The 13,168-nt window shown below is 28.8% G+C and overlaps 1 protein-coding gene across 1 annotated transcript in view; it reads left to right on the top strand.

Annotated features, from left to right (window-relative positions):
• The window catches only part of LOC148226171 (uncharacterized), an 87,663-nt gene that overhangs the window by 33,259 nt on the left and 41,236 nt on the right, over window positions 1-13,168 (top strand). Inside the window, exon 2 of the mRNA XM_088204014.1 lies at window positions 11,554-12,208. Within this exon, the coding sequence (XP_088060140.1) occupies window positions 11,794-12,208 (415 nt within the window). The 5' untranslated portion in view covers window positions 11,554-11,793. The remainder of the gene's footprint in view (window positions 1-11,553; window positions 12,209-13,168) is intronic.

Here is a 13,168-nt window from a genome sequence, read left to right as displayed (position 1 = left end):
TTAATAATAATTGTTTTGATTATTCATTAATTACTTTTATAATCGTTAAACTATTTGATATTATAAAATATTTATAATACAATGCTGTGCGAATTACTGATAAATGAGGGCGTCAAAAAAAGGCTTAATTTATTATTTTACATATTTTGTGATCAGGTACGTATTTTTTGAGAATGTAAATAGAAAATTTATAGCAGATATAAGAGTCACTTTTAACAAATATAAAGAATTTCGCTTTTATTGCATTTAGGTATATAATTTGCGACTGTTTGTCAGTCAACTATTAGCGAATGTATATTAAATATAGATAAAAATACAATTTCGAAGCAAAATAAAGGCACATAAAAAAAATATGGATTTTGGACTCGGGTATATTGAGAAAAAAACGAGAACCGTTGTTGCTCAATTATACAATTTGTTTCATCCTAAAATTTCCTGTAATTTCAATCGAGATAGTATAAACAAAGATTCGATCATTAATTTAAAGTTATAATAAACGAATATTTGAATATCAGATTGAGAACTTTAATTTAAACATAGGTCTTTTAGGTCAATAGACAGCAACTTATGCCATTTGTCTAACGAGCTGGTAAATATTAAAGCTATGCAAAAATGTATAGGTTTTCCTAGTATTTTATTAAATTTACTAGTTTATCTAATGTTTCGATAATTTATTATTAAATGTACGGATTTATCTGACATTTTTGTGTCAGGTATTTTTTTTATATAAAATTAGTATATACATATAATAATATTTTTTTATCAATCGATATATATTAAAACTTTTTTAATGAAAATTTCAGTCTCCTCGCCTCGAATGTTTTTTTAGGAAATTTAAATAAATAAAAAGTATTACTTAAGAACCTTTCTTAACTTTCCCCGGGATTGGCACTATATTAACTGGACTCTAAATATTAGTCATTTTTAATTATTCAAACATCGAATAGTAAATGCTAAATGTATTCGTAAACTTATGGAGAATCGAAAAATATAGTTTGAATAAAGAATACAAGTTCATTAATGTTCACAATAAATCGTATCAAGACTATTCATATTCATTTAAAAAAATTGTAAATAAATATATATATATATCTTTTTTAATTATTCCTGTTGCCGAAATGACTCATTCGGCTGCTGCTGTTGTGAGTTTTATTGTTAGCATTGTGTTAAACTCGTAACTATTCGTAATTTAAAAATTTTATTATATGAAATAGAAATCGAAATATGTATGTTGTATACTTTTAATATTTTAAATGAACAAAAATTATTAATGCGATTTTAGATGTACCAATCAGGACCGATCAGGATTTTGACAATCAAAGGGTTAAGATTATTATTCACAAGGGTATATCAAGCAATGATTTGCTAATCTAAACATTACAAGATTGTTTAAACGAACAACTACTCACGTATGATAAAAATTATAAATGACATATATAAACAAAAAAAACTTGCTTAATGTAATCAACGCCCTTTTCTTATCGTAATGGAATATCATGGGTTCCATGTATAAAATATCCATCGATATGAAGCGTCACGTAAGCGCATAAAAGCAAATTGATACGAATGATGGCAATAACCGTATGTGCCGCGTGTGTTTACTTTTCATCCCTATATGAAGGGGAAAAACGACATACATGTTTCAAATTTCGATTATGGAGAAATCTTCGCAGTTTTCGAAGAAAAAAGTGAAAATTTACTGTCGCTGAGGAAGGAAAATAATAAGAAAAAGGGGGATTGATGCGTTCGGCAGCAGAGTGGAGAAAAATGTCTCTGGATAATAGAGGGTGGTAATATGACAAAAACGATACGAATTTCTCATATTCTGTGGAAGGAAATTCGAGGGCGATAAAAACGTTAAATTATTAGAATTAAGTTTGGTGCCATACTTTTTCTATTAGATATAATATCCATTATCTTTATGATAGTAGATAGTAGTTTTTTATTTCTTTTTAATAACATTTATATACTTAAATATACAATTTATACACAAAAAATATTTTCAATATTTTTATATGTTTTTACTTGATAAATATAAAATCAAGAGTATTTATTTTCTTTTTAAAAATTTTAAAATCATTAAACAACGTGAAAATTCTTCACTGTATATGAATACACACATAAAATTTATTTTTTGTTCTGTTGATTTTGTCAATTGTAATAATCAATAAAATATTTTTTAAGCAATTAAAGAATATGTAAGATGTAATTTTTGGTAAAATTATTAATACAAATAATAAAATTAAAACACTTACATATCTCGAAAACGGCAGAAAGATTGAGAATTATTGTAACATGTTATAATAATTACCAATCATTACTGAATGTATTTGTGACATTTTCATTTGTATTATTGTTGTTCTTTGAAAATAAATGCAAGGATAGGAAAAAGAAAATTGTTATTTTTTTTAAATATGTGAATGAATTAGCAAGTAAATAAAATTTTACTGAAAATATTTGAGGTTGTCACGTACGCCTTTAAAATACCTATTGCATCCATCAGCTGAACCATTTCTCTGTTCACAACTTACGGGTTTAACGTGTATCACATTAGTCATAAAAGAAAACGGTTTGACTTAAAGCGTTTAAACCTATTAAGAACAAATGGGCTTCTTGGTGAAAATAGGGCACCGCGAGAAACATTGTAATGAATAAAGTCACAAAGTACGCGCCACCATCAGAAAGATTTAAATATCTGTCCCATTGAGAATAGATAATCTGTGCAGTTGTGTTTACCTTTAAAACTATCATTTGTAATATTTATATTGGTCAACGGCAATATATTTAAAAAAATCTAAGCACCTTTCTGTAATTGGTCGCTTTACCAAAAAAAGAGGAAGACAACAAAATCTACCATAAAGGAGCCATGAATATAAAAACAATGGATAACTTCCATTAATCACTTCAGTCGAAGACAGTCGACTCAACTTCAGACCAGCGAAGATCGCAAAAACCGCCGCTTCTCTCTTCGCATCAACTGGTTCAGGTCGACGTCCGAAATCCAGGGCAAACCCTCTTTGAAAACGCATGCAGCTTATTGACGCACTAACGTCTCAACCATTACGCAACTTATTGTATGGTAAGAGCTTCAATAAGATGATGATTTGTTATAATGGACGCAAATTATTCACGGACCAGAACAGATCGAACTACTTTGATTGATAACAGAGCGTCGAGCTACGAAGGAATTTCCGAATCCTGTATTTATACCAAAATCGTTAAGAAAATTTTCAATAATAGCTGTTGTTACTATTCATTATTCGTATTTCTAACAAGAGTATATACAGATAAAAAAATGAAATTTAAGCTCGCCGGCAGGCAAATTTGATAGCATAACTCTGTGAAAAGCCCCCATACATTTTTGCAATTTGCCGACTATTACGCGGAGCTGTTTTTTCTTCGCATATTAACAGCTTAACGCCCGTGGACTCATGTACAAGTCTCAAAAGAACATTGTTTAGTGACCGTGGGAACATTTTTATGGGTGTTTGTTATTTTGATATTTCCTTACCATTTGGAAAATTGCAATGATTCACAGATTACGAAACTAGGGGGAAAGCTACAATTCGGATACATTATTGCCGTTTTAGTTTATTGCTGACAATAAAAAAATCTCCGAGGAATAAAATCATGAACGGATAAATATGTTTTTTTCATTCCTAATATTTTGTGTAAATTTAAAATAGTTGCAATGGTTACAAACTATTTATTTGTAATTTAATAATATGTATGTATGTTTAATTTTTTTATACATTTTTTATAAAAAATATCTATCTATAATATAATACATAAATTTGCACTCACCAAATTTTTCGGCGTCCATTTTCTGCGTACAACTGTCACTGACACATTTATTTTCACAATAACACTTACACTATATTCTTATTTATAAATTTTTTTATCATTACACTATTTTCTTATTTATATTTATTTTTATCACAACTACAATTTATTCTTATTTATATTTATTTTTATAACAATTACACTATATTCTTTTTTATATTTATTTTTATTATTTACAATTTTTAGCTATTTTAATATTTTTGATACGTATAAAAATATTCGTCAATATAAAGAAGAATATCACAACTTCTGCACATGTATGCTGTATCTTTCGTTATTCCACGTGCAGAGCAAAAACGACATTTTCTTCTCACATATTCGACTCCACTTTTTATTTTTATCAGCTTATCCGACAGTCTTTCTCGTGGATCGACAGCACGGCAAGACGTGAAGAAACTGGGGAAATGTCTTCAAAATCGATAGATTTCACTGAATTCTGCATCCATCCTTTAGCCTTACTCAAAAGAATTTTTTTGAATTTAATTTTGCTGTTACGATTAAAATTTTGACAGACACGGAACGAATTAAACAATGCGCATTGAAATAAATAAAAAACAACCTCTTGTTTATTCCATTGTTTTTTGAAATATTAGGTAACTAGGTAACTACGTATTGATCGGCACGATCAACATATTTTATATATATATATAAATTTTTATAAAATACTTTAATTGGAATTTATAGGGAATTTACTAAAAATATAATTGTTTGCTATTATTTCGCGAGATCGCCCGGCCACCAAGCAAAGCTTGGCAAAAAAACACCGGGCGGTAAGCTGTTAATAATGTAGCTAGTATTACATTACTAAAGTGAATATATAGCTAATTATAGTAATTTTTGCCATTCGAATACTTCCGACCTTTATTAAAAGCCTTTAAGAAAGCATGCATTTTTAAACATCTGGCACAGTTGTTGTAAAACATTTAAAAAAAATTCGTACAAATTTAATTTTCATCAAAAAAAAAGATTCAATGAATCTTTTCAAGAAATAAAAATCCTCAATTATAAGCATATTATTAAAAAAATCTTAATAAAAAACACTTCTTTGTTTAACCCCATCCTATTTCTGATTTAACTCGGAAATACTTCATATATAAAAAAAACCTAAGCTTCCTTCTGTGAATTTACTTCGATACAGGTAGGCCAAAAGTGACAAAGTTCTTAAAAAAATTCGCCAGCTTGCTTTTAGTTAAGTAATTAAAAAATGGTATAAAATCTTTACGCGTTTTCTCTTCAGCAAACTATTTTTTTGTTTTGCATAATTTTGTGTACGAGTATTGTTCTTTTGATCAATTTGAAAATGTCTAAATATCTCAAAACATTTACGTTGTGCATTCGATCAAAAAATCATTTGTGTGATCTAAGATTTGGTTTCTATAACGCCTCGCTCTTATTGCGTGATTTATACACCTCTTGTTTACAATATCTACATATGTGCATAAATTCAGTAGTATCGAGATATTGTAAACTAGAGGATCAAACATGTACGGCTTTTAATTATTACTTTAAACAAAGCAAGCAAATTTTAACTCACTTGAAAAATACTCTTTTGATTGAATTGGTTAAACGCCTATTGTATTATTGTTAAGCAATTATCGGCTTTCGGTATTTAATTTAAAATTTTATTAGGATATAAAGTAATTGTTTCAGGGGAAAATGACATTTTTTCTAATAATTTAATAAATTCATATATATATTTATGCTTTAAATCTCGAAGACTAGAGGGTAGAGTTTGGATTGATATTAATTATCTCAACCACTCTGCGACTTTCAAAATGTTGAATCTGTTTGAGCTATAACCACATGCAATAAACTTACCCACAACTTGAATATAGTTTACAGAGTATTATCAAACCATCTCTCAATCAAATATAGAGACCTCAACTTATATTTTTTTACATAACATATTGAAATTATAATATAATAGTATTCACGTATATTTTTGTAGCAACGTTCATAAATTACCCTTTACTTCTTAGCCTAATCGTAAATTTGACGCTCAACCGCTAGAACGCCGAAAGTTGTTTGGAATGTGGTGGTGTATCACAAATATTATGGCAACGGTATTCGCTTCAGCTGAAGACCGGAAGTTACGTGAAATTATTACCCGGTTACAAGAAAATCTGTGAAGGTAGGCAATATTTCTTAAAAATAAATTTTAATTTAATTCAGATAGATATATTTATGTATAAAAAATATTATTACAAACATAATAGTATTTTTCACCTAAAAATTAAATAATATTTTTTGTTCCGAATAATTAGGTTTTGTTTAATTCTAATACAAATTAATTGTGTGAAAACTTTAAGTATCACCGAAACATTTTATTTTTAACTACAACAATAAAAGAAGCAATGTTAAAGATATACTAAATGTTGTGACACTTAATTGTTTGTAATACATAATTATTTATTTCGGTATTTTGTTTTGCACAGTTTTTAAAAAAAATATACGCAATATTAAATAATATAATATAATAATGAATAAAAAATATTTTTATATAATTTTAGTATATCTGATATGCAAATATTTTCACGCGTATAATAAATAAAGGCAAAGGACAATGTAACAAGAGCGCCATAACGTGCTCCGACCTTTTTTCGTCGCATGATTTGTTATCTCCGCATAATACGAAGTAGTCCTAAATTACGGTGATTAGTGTTTCATGCTCAACTTTATAAATATGAATATCTGACTATTTCGATAGTAGGCAAACGCTCGTAATTTGGAGCATATAAATCAAATTTGTCTTCGGTTAGGGTTTACCGTTTCAGTCGCTAATGTAGTATCAAAGGTTATTGTTTTTGGGCGATAACATTTTCGAGCCATTTATTTCCATATTGGAAAATAGGCAGTCGTTTTATTCAGTTTGTTACACAACTATTAAAAATAACACATATGTCATGCCGAAAGTTTAATGGAGCAATATCTTCAATAAACTTTTTCAGCTCAACCTTCATATATTCAATTTGGGAATATCGTAAAGTAGTGAAAGAAAATGCAAACAAAAAAGAGCTCTTGATATATTTATCTTTTAAGACTAATTTAGATTTCACATTGCCTTTTTTGTACTAGTTATATCAATTATAGTCTATAAATACAAATTTATGAGTAATGTAAAATTCATTTATGGTACATGACAAGTTTATAAAAAACGCGTTTTAACTTGTAAAAATCTTGTTTTATTGTTATATGATGACGTTTTCGCAATTATAAATTCTTTATGAACATAAAAAAATTCAATAACGACTATAAAATTTCCATAGGGTCGAAATTGAATTATTCGCCCGAACATATGTACGTCGTCTGAATAAATCGAATCACTATCATACCATGTCATGATTTTTTCCGCAAAAAAATTGGCATCGTTTACGTGATCAGTCCGACCGGAAGTTTATCGTCACTACGTTCGTTGGCCAAAACACAATTATTATCGTAAAGCAACAACGTTTTGTCATTCTAGTAAAGTCGTATGTCAAAGGCAAACGTTTTCGTCATAAAATCAAATTAACGAGAACCATTCAAGTTTAACGAGCGACCGACAAGATGGCGGCTTATTCTCAATTTTGCGATACAATGACGTGACGAAAGCCGATAGTAACAACGGTTAATTGATAATAAAATTAAAGGTATCATTAAAAAGTCATCTGTGTGGTTTTATTACTAACACATTAAAATCAAGCGCTTTGAATAACTTAATTCTGAATCCGTATTCGTTATTTGCATATAAGTCTTTCTATTCGTAAAATATGTATAAATATTTGCAGTGAACTGTATAAAGTTTTCACAAGATATGTAATTGTCTCAATTAACTGCAGAAAATATGAAAATTTTAGTAGAAAATGAGCTTCAGAAGTGTTACATTTAGCGGTCAAAGACTGTTTTTTATGATTGATAAATTAATACACAAGTGCAAGAAGTGATTTTGATAATTTTTTTATTTTAAGACAATAAATCTCTTGAAGCTTAAGTTTAAGTTAAAGCTCTTTGGCAAAATTACAGACTATTACGAATATATAAACTAGTAATGTTACAGGTACTAATCTACATTCAAAAATATTTAAATTATTTCGTCAAATGGTACGTTTTATAATGAGAGTTTAATTATTTGCTTGTACTTATTATATACGGTTTACATATGGTGTTATTTGGAACGAAAATTGTTTTGCATATTTCAAGCTAATATCACCCCTCGAGAGAAAAGTTGAACAAAAATCGATTCCATTTTATTACATGGCACTAAAAAATAACGCGCATCGCATATTAAAAAATTCAATTTACACAAATATGTAATATGAATTCATTCATACGCAAATAATGTAGTTATTCAATACATAAAGGCCTATTTTGTAACGTTGGCCAATTTTCGTTTTAATGTGTTTTTGAAACGGCACTATTGAAAGCATTATTGTGTGTTTACGTATCACAATTTAATACAAATGTAACATATCTAGCAATAGAAATGTTAAAAGGATGTATATACAAAGTATACACTAATAAAATTTCGTATATACATACGTTACATTGAATGTATATTTTACATTGAAGTTATATTTGCACTAGTATAAATATAAATTTACTAACTGTTTCAGTAAAATCATATCCAAATACATTTTCACCGGTATATACATATGTATATATACTTTACTAGCGAACATATTTAGTGCTATTAGAATATATGCTGCTCTAAATGTTTATTTACTGTTCAAACCCAAACCTTACCTAAACAATAAAAATTCAAATTTTAGGATTTTTATTAGATCAAGTTAAGTTAGTTTGTAATTTAGTTAGGTTATATTTGGGTTTGAACAGTAGAATTTTTTTTGCAGCTATGTATATTTTTCAGTAAAACACTTTTACTAGTATATAAAAATATAATATTATTAAATAGGCCAGTTAAAATGTAACAAAAAATAGTTAGTGCGAATGAACCAGTACTTATACATTAAGAACATTTTTGTTTTAATGTGTTGCCCTACAACTATTTTTTGGAACGAAATTCCCTGGTAGCGTATGTGATTTAACAGTCAGTTTAAGACTACCACACACGTTGCTTTTCTTACACGTTTCACGCCTGTCAAATGTTACTTTTGGAAATCAACGGTAAAATGTATTGCAATATGCTATTAAAAATATATTTCAACTGGTAACACACAAAACTTCAAATTCAAATATTATTTTGTTGTTAAATTATTTTCATCTTTTGTCACAATTAATTAGTTTGAATTCTACACTTGTGAAAAAAACATGTAAGTTTATTTCTGTGACATTTAACGACTCTTTATGGCTAATATATTGACATGACAAAGACGAGGCTGTTTAAAATTAAAGTCGCTAAGATCCATCAGATGCATTTTTTTGCTTTAAATTTGTTAGTCAGTATCACATATGTATTTAATGCACTCTCAATTCACAACTTGTTAAATTACTAAGCATCATAATATTGTGCTGTGAAATCTACCATTTTAACTCAATAAGTGGTAGATTTTTCTTAATATCGGAAGCCATTAATTAGTTTTAAAAAATATCAAAGACCACATTATAAAAACAATATAGGTATTTGGAATCTTAATATACATATAGTATATTCTATTTATTAAAATAATTATTTAAGTATATACATACCTATATAATTTGTTGTATTATTAAATTGCAGTAGAACGTTCTATAATATTTATAAATCACCATGGTATATATAAACAGAAGAAGACTGAGAATATTGGGCTGTAATTCAACTATCTAAAATTATTAAATAATTGCTCGAATATTCATAAAATATTCGCTTGTACTATTTTAAATTAAATTTAAAAAAATCTTAGAACGAAACACAGGTAGTGAAATTTTTTCTCTTAGTATATTTGAGTGACTAGTGCGGCTCCAAAATCCATGGTCCTTTTTGTGTTTTTATTTTGTTTCGAAATCTAAGACAATGAGACGCTTTTTCACAACAAAAAAATGCGTTTACGCATTTGAAAAACAATTGTGAATAAAATATTTATCGGTAGTGTTTACTATGACCGAAATTCGCAGAATTCGTTTGAATGTTAGAAATGGTGTGTCGCAAATTTTAATATTTGTCACAATTATTTACTTCTATCTATTTAATTTATATGCATATTACACACAAAACCTTATGTATATAAAATTCGTTCCAAACATTATTAGCTATTGTATTTACAATAAATTCGATAAAATTATGTGTTTAAAATGTTCAATCAATTTCTCTGAATTAATTAAATTAAAACTGGTGATTTAAAAAAGTTGAAATGACGTCTCTGAATAAAATTTATGTAATAATAAATTAAGCATTTTACTTTTGACGCCCTCATTTATCAGTAATTCGCACAGTATTGTGTTATGAATATTATATAATAGCAAAAAGTTTAACGATTATGAAAGTAATTATTGATTAATTAAAATAATTATTATTTAGCAATAAATTGATTTTTTGTATTAATTCCGACTAAAATAAAAACCGCCAGAAAATATTTTTTTAATAGTTAAAAACCACGAAAAATTGAGAACCCTAACTGTATGCATATTCCTCACAAAGTTTATTAAATTAAATTCATAGTTTAATTAAATTTATATCCAAGCAGAAAACACATGAGTCTATTTTTCACAGAACTTCTCCCAAATGGAGAACAATGGCGACGTTGCATTTTCATGTGTCATTGGCTGCCATCTCGAAGGCAACTATGCAATTTTAAGCGATTAACTTTTGACTTAAAAGTTGAGCTGAACAGCGACGTACTGACAAAAAAATATAAAATACATGCTGCTGCAAAACAATAATACAAGAGACTAAACATATTCGTAGTTACGTGATATATAAAATTAATTGTAATTGTTTGAATCTTTTCTGTTGGAAGCTAGTTTTATGTAACTCAAAGATTATTTTTTTAATGTTAATAACTTGTTAGCAAAAAACTAAATTAAGTGGTTTTGCCATAGACAAAAATATCACCTTAATCTAATCTCTTTCTTTTGAAGGCTTCTTTTTGTTTTGTCAATTGTAGTATTTAGTCCAATCGATACTGCTCCTATTCTACAAGATAAGCTACATGATTTTTAGGTTTAATTAAGCTTTTTTACGTATAGAGGTACTTCTAACTAAAAAATATGTATTTTTGTTCAGAAGTATGTTCTATACTCTTAAAAAAAAGCATTGTATACATAAATAATAAAAATCTTTACACTCAATTATTTTTAAAGTTTCTTTTTTTTTAAAAAAAAACTTTTTACATGCGTATTTCTCAAGTAAATACTAGTATTTTCACTGTATTATTAAACACATTATTTACACAAAGTAATACTATTCGAAAAGCTGAACTTTTTTATAACGGTTTCTAAATTTAGATCTTTGCTATGTGAAGATTTCACAAAAAACGACGGAGCTCATTAGCAAACTAATTGTCAGTTATTTTTTTTAAAAAAAGGATATTTTTATGTGTATAATGATTCTCAATCAAGCAAAAAAAAATTATTACAACCTACTATTTGTATATTATTATACTGAGTAAATAAGTTTAGTATTATTATATATAAATTTTATTACTGTACTTTACTAAATATATTGATTCACTGTCTTATATGAAATAAAAGCTATTTATATCTATTTTGTATTGCCCTAATCGAGGTCATAAATGGCTATAATGCTGTATATATTATTCCATTAAATTTAATTTAGCATTCCGTATGTTGTTTCAGATATGTGGCTCACATGAGAGTATCGCTTACAGTTGCAAACGTCCAGCCATTAGAAGGCATGCATTGTCGAACGCGCTCTCGGCAACTTCCTGAGATAACTAGACGAGTCCAATAATAGCGCACTAGTGAGTTGTCGACTGTCGTGCATGAATGTGGCGGCGGTGATTCGATTTACACAACAGCCATGTGATAGTCGGCGGTGCTCAAATGCCGCTGAAACAACCTTCCTGGTGCTGGTGAATGATGAGACAAATCGTAGAGGTGGCCGACAAAGCGGTGTCTACCGACGATTTGTCCACTTGCGATCCAGACGCTCTCAAAAAGAGCATCTTAGACGTGGCCAGATTGGAGGCTGTTCTGACAGCTCTGGTAGAGAACAAGGTCGTCGCCATAAGGACCGAGAATGAAAAGTCTACCTCAATCCATTCCAGTCCTATCGCTCTGCTCGCCAGCAGAATCCACAGGAGGTTCCAGTCCAACTCGACCGTGTCTTCGGAGAAGGCGTGCAAGCATAAGCTGAGTGTGGATAATGTGCGGAGTGTGGGAGAAGGCTTTCTCGCTGAAGACAGGAGCGAACGGAGGAGGCAAAGGGGTGGCAGCAGACAGCGTTCGGTGGAGACGGCGGACCCTGAAAGTGGCCTTCCCAGCTTGCACGGTAAGTCTACTCTGCGAGGTAATTTTCAGATCGTCAGGAGAAAAGTTCTGGCCCTCATTATTGCGGTTTCGCCTTTCTTGTGATAATTAGACGGTGTTTTATTATATGTTGAAAGGATATATTTTACATACATATGTACATATAAACTCACATATACACATTCGTGCGTATTATAAAAGAAAAATTATTTTATTATATTAGATAAACTCTTAAATAATAGTAAATACATTTTATATATCATATATTATTGAGAAGGATAGTATTTATAGTAAATATATACTGATATACACAAATCATTAAAAATACATAAATGTTTGCTTAGGGATCTTGAAAATGTTAATGTGCCAAGCTAGATCTTACAACCGTTTGAGTGTGATCTCACCAAAATAGATCTTTCGTTACAATGAAAGATGAAAGATTAGGGTAAACAAGTAATTGGAATCAACAATTTAGTTTCACATTATTTTGAAATCATTAAGATATCCGGCAAAAACATAATTAAAAATTGTCACTCAACTATTTTTTTAGCTTTTCTCTGTTCCTATTCAGTTCAAGTTCCATTTAATCATGTAAATAAACCAATTTTCCTTGCTTATCGTTTTATCAGCTTGACAATTTGCTTTACAATTCCATTTTTATTAGGATGATTGATGAAATTATAGCAAGACAAATTTAATGTTATTGGACTTTCTTGGAATATTTAATGCTGGGACAAGGAATTCATAAAATTATTTAGAAAAAAATAGTTAATGGCTTTAAGCTAAGCTTAGCCTGTTATTCTTGTGATAGTACGCCAGACCCATAGATCCAAACAACTGTCTTTGTTAGAGGAAAGTTGGAGAAAACTCCACAAATTAATAGGTAAAAAACACCCTCTGATCTTGCCTGCTGCAAACAACGTCACATAATATTGTAGTTGCAAAATAAAATTACGATGAAAAGTAAAAGAAAAATGTTGTT

This window comes from Plectrocnemia conspersa, unplaced genomic scaffold (assembly GCF_051122295.1).
Source record: "Plectrocnemia conspersa isolate PC_06_02 unplaced genomic scaffold, ASM5112229v1 ptg000014l, whole genome shotgun sequence".
Lineage (NCBI taxonomy): Eukaryota > Metazoa > Arthropoda > Insecta > Trichoptera > Polycentropodidae > Plectrocnemia > Plectrocnemia conspersa.
The sequence above is the reverse complement of the archived record's forward strand: the minus strand, read 5'-3'. Positions and strand labels throughout refer to the sequence as shown.